Genomic DNA, 4,301 nt, shown 5'->3' with positions numbered 1-4,301 from the left:
AGGAGTCTCAGCCTAATATTCTGAAGGTGCCTAAAGTTCCAGCTCCAAAAAAAAAGGGTGAGCTTGTATTGATTAGTTGATTTTTTTGTTGGTTTGGGTGTATTGTGCAGTGTGTGATTTTCAGAGTTGTGTTATACAGCTGAACCATCTGCTGTTATTGATCAACCTCTTCCATTAGCTCCCTTACAGTTGGAGGCTGCAACATTATTGTCTTAAGTGCAGGGCAAAGAAGTTTCAATTTGAGTGGCTTCATTTTTGTTGTGGGAATGGAAGTATTCAGATTGTTACAAATTCCTTGCCTGCTGAACTTCATCGACTCTTTACATCTCACGATGAGGATGCATTGCATTTCAGACAATATGTTTGCATGTACAATAATCTATTTGCATTCTGCTCTCTTGGTAGTGAGTGACTATAATGCAAAGACTGAGAAAGGAATTTATGTGTTCCTACTGCATGGTCAGATTTACCATAACTTACCTGATCTGTTACCAGAAAATACAAAGGCTAAGTACTTGCAGTTATATTTTTATGATGCACAGTTTGAAGCTAAGAATAGAACGGAAACTTTTCCTGAAGTGAGAAGAGATATAGTTGACATTCTGGTGCGTGTAACAAGTGCAAATCCATATGCTCGGTTTTTCAGATCGTTAAGAGAGTTAACTATTACTCATTCTACGCAGATAGCTATTAATCAGATCACGGTATTAGACCAACGTGTGTAAAATGCTCCATCGACTGATGAAGTAGCAGCTATATGGCCAGATAGCATGTCTTCCAGTGACTATAGTAGCCCGCATTTTGTTGTAACAGGCAGGTCCAATGATCCTCATCGGATAAATCATTATTATGGATGTTATGATCCATTACAGTATCCTCTTTTATTCCCATATGGTGAGTGTGGATGGACTCAGGGTATGCGGAAGATTTATACTAATTCAGTGCAAGAGGGTTTAATGGACGTTGACCCTATTGCTTCGTGTGCTGTGCATTCAGAAGAGACTTTCATAGAAGAGGAAGCAAAACGTGAGTAATTACCAAGCATATAACTTAGCCAGTTGAATGCATTATGACTGTATGATTGCATATGAAGTTTAATTTGTTATTTTATTGTAACAAACAGGTGCAGCAAACACTTCAGGAAGTTCAAAAAGGCATATTTCTCCCAGGGAATACTATTGCTATAAGCTGCAGATCAGGCCAGGGAATATGCTCCTTCGTGGAGGTCGGTGCTTTCAGCAGTACATTGTTGACATGTATGTGAAGATTGAAAATACAAGGCTTGATTTTTTAAGGAATAATCAACAAACAATACGTGCAGATTTGTATCAAGGAATTCTGAATACTGTTGAGGATGGGGAGAAAAGTGCTGGCAATGTTGGTCGGCGTGTTATTTTGCCACCCACCTTTATTGGTGGACCTCGTGATATGAAGAAGCGATACTTAAATGCTATGGCTCTTGTGCAGCGATTTGGAAAACCGGATCTCTTTGTGACTATGACTTGTAATGCTAAATGGCCATAAATTACAGCTGAGCTTTCTGAGGGAGAAGTAGCAGCTGATCGTCCAGACATCATTGCTCGTGTTTTTAGGGCTAAGTTAATTGCTCTGAAGAAACAGATAACAGAAGAAAGGGTTTTTGGCAAGGTGGCAGCTATGGTGTATGTTGTTGAGTTCCAAAAAAGAGGCTTGCCCCATGCTCACTTTCTTATTATCTTGGAAAATGGGTATAAACTTGCTGGCCCTTCAGATTATGATAAGTATGTGAGTGCAGAAATCCCTTCAGCTGATTGTCCAGAATTGCGCAAAATCATCCTCAAGCACATGATGCATGGTGCTTGTGGTATTTTGCATCCTAAATGTGGATGCATGAAGAAGAAACTTGGAGATGAGCTTGTTTGTAAATATAATTATCCTAAATCCTATTTAGAAGAGACTACTACTAATGAAGATGGCTTTCCATTGTATAGAAGACGGAATACAGGAGAACATGTAAGAATACGTGGAGCTACTCTTGATAACCGATGGGTTATTCCTTATAATCCATATTTATCAATGTTGTTTGATTGTCACCTTAATGTTGAAGTATGTTCCACTATTCAGGCAGTAAAGTATCTTTATAAATATGTCTATAAAGGTCATGATAGGGTGTCTTTCAGCATTGGTGGGGAGAATAATCAGGGTGTTGATGAGATTGAGAATTTTCAAGCTGGTAGATGGGTTTCTCCGTGTGAAGCAGCTTGGAGAATATTTGGTTTTGACCTGTTTGAAATGACTCCATCTGTTATGGTGTTGCCAGTTCATTTGCCTAATATGCAGACTATCTAGTTAAGGTCTCATGAAAATCTTGATGCAGTCATTCAAAATGAAAAACGAAGTCAAACTGCTTTAACAGAATTCTTTAGCTTAAATGCACGCATTCCTGGGGGTACAGGATTACGATACCCTGAAGTAATTTCAGAGTATAGATGGGATAGTAGCAAGAAGTTATGGTTCAAGAGAAGCTACAAAAAAAAGAATGTTGGTCGGATGGTTTTCGTGGTTCCTGCAGAAGGAGAACGTTTTTTTTTGCGTTTGTTGCTTGGTAAAATTGTAAGTCTTGTCTCGTTTGAACATCTTAGGACTGTTAATGGAGTACTGTACCCTACATTCCAAGAAGCTGCAATCAAGCAGGGTTTGTTCCAGGAAGATAATGCCACTACTTCTTGTTTGGAAGAGGCAGCAGAAGCACAAATGCCTTCAGCAATGCGTCAACTTTTTGCAACACTGCTCATATTTTGTCAGCCAAGTAATCCACCTGCACTTTGGGATCGCTTCTATGGTTCTTTGTCTGAAGATTTTAAGCATAAGTATCCAAACTGCGAAGCTGAAGTCATGAGGTTAACTGTCAGGGAGATTGAAGGCAGCTTAGAAGCCATGGGCAGGTCTTTGGAAAATTTTGGGCTGAATTATTTGATAGAGGGAATAGATGATAAGATACGCGTCACAAAAGATATTCAGGATGCTTTACAAGCACCCATCCCTCCAGAATGCCTTGATTGTCGAGATAAATTAAATTCAGCACAAGCACATGCATTTAACAATATTATGTGCCATGTTCTAGATGGCAAGCCTGAGTGTTTCTTTGTGGATGGACCAGGTGGAACTGGAAAAACTTTCTTGTATAATGCCTTGTATGCTGAGGTTCGCTCGTCAGGGAAAATAGTTTTGCCAACAGCAACATCAGGCATAGCAGCTTCTAACATTCCATCTGGGAGGACAGCACATTCTAGGTTTAAGATACCCCTGGACTCTGAGGTATCTTTGGCTTGTGATGTTCCAAAGCAGGGAAGTTTGGCTGCTTTGATAAAGGAAGCTGCTCTTAACATATGGGATGAAGCTTCCATGGCACGTAGGGAAAATATTGAATCCCTAGATTTGTTGCTGAGGGATTTATGTAATCCTAACATGCCTTTTGGTGGAAAAGTGGTTGTTTTTGGAGGAGATTTTAGGCAAGTTTTGCCTATCTTGCCTCGCCGAACACATAAAGAGGCTGTTGGTGTAAGCGTGGTTAGTTCTTATATCTGGCCTCTTTTGATTAAATTCAGATTAACAGAGAATATTAGAGCTAAAGAAGACCCTGTGTATTCATCATTCCTCCTTTCCCTTGGCAATGGGCAGTTGCAGTCAGTGGAAAATTCTTATGTTCAGCTTCCATAGCATATAGTTAGATATTATGCACTTGATGAGGATCCTGTTTCTACATTAGCTGCAACTATATTTCCTAAAATTAAAATTCCAGAGTTTGATAGTAACATATTCAATGAAAGAGCAATCATCACACCTATGAATGAAGATGTTGATGTCATAAATGAGCATATGATTAGTATGTTCCCTGGCATATCTACTACATATGAAGGCTATGACTCAGTTCTTGATGATAATTGCAGATTATATCCTACAGAATTCCTGAATTCATTGTGTCCTGGGGGGATGAGTCCTCACAAGCTTGAGCTGAAAATAGGCAGTCCTGTTATTTTACTGCGCAATTTAGCCCCGTCTAAAGGCATGTGCAATGGAACACGCCTCATTTGTAGGCGATTTTTACCTAATTCTATTATATGTGAAATATCATCAGGCCATTATAAAGGCACATTTTATTTTGTGCCTCGAGTGAATTTAAGGCCTTCAGCTTCTTCTAAATATCCCTTTTCATTTGAGCGCATACAATTTCCATTGAAATTAAGTTTTGCAATGACAGTCAACAAGTCTCAAGGTCAAACCCTAAATCGAGTGTTGGTGTATCTTCCGCAACCATGCTT

At 39.3% G+C, this 4,301-nt stretch overlaps 1 protein-coding gene across 1 annotated transcript; it reads left to right on the top strand.

Annotated features, from left to right (window-relative positions):
- The first annotated feature begins 332 nt into the window (after window positions 1-332).
- On the top strand, window positions 333-3,699 carry LOC145596887 (uncharacterized). Its single transcript, XM_081653076.1, has 5 exons — window positions 333-717; window positions 814-1,026; window positions 1,124-1,423; window positions 1,532-2,254; window positions 2,357-3,699. Exons 1-5 carry the CDS (start codon window positions 333-335, stop codon window positions 3,697-3,699), a joined length of 2,964 nt encoding a protein of 987 aa, XP_081509202.1.
- The last annotated feature ends 602 nt before the right edge of the window (window positions 3,700-4,301 follow it).

The sequence above is a fragment of the Chenopodium album genome, chromosome 20 (assembly GCF_948465745.1).
Source record: "Chenopodium album chromosome 20, dcCheAlbu1.1, whole genome shotgun sequence".
NCBI lineage: Eukaryota > Viridiplantae > Streptophyta > Magnoliopsida > Caryophyllales > Amaranthaceae > Chenopodium > Chenopodium album.
The sequence above is the reverse complement of the archived record's forward strand: the minus strand, read 5'-3'. Positions and strand labels throughout refer to the sequence as shown.

Excerpts from the sequence above, each read along its gene's own strand:
- LOC145596887 (XM_081653076.1), top strand. The coding sequence starts at position 333 with ATGAGGATGCATTGCATTTCAGACAATATGTTTGCATGTACAATAATC. Across the intron at positions 1,424-1,531 it reads CACCTTTATTGGTGGACCTC|CTGAGCTTTCTGAGGGAGAA; the intron begins GTGATATGAAGA and ends CATAAATTACAG. Across the intron at positions 2,255-2,356 it reads AGCAGCTTGGAGAATATTTG|TCATTCAAAATGAAAAACGA; the intron begins GTTTTGACCTGT and ends ATCTTGATGCAG.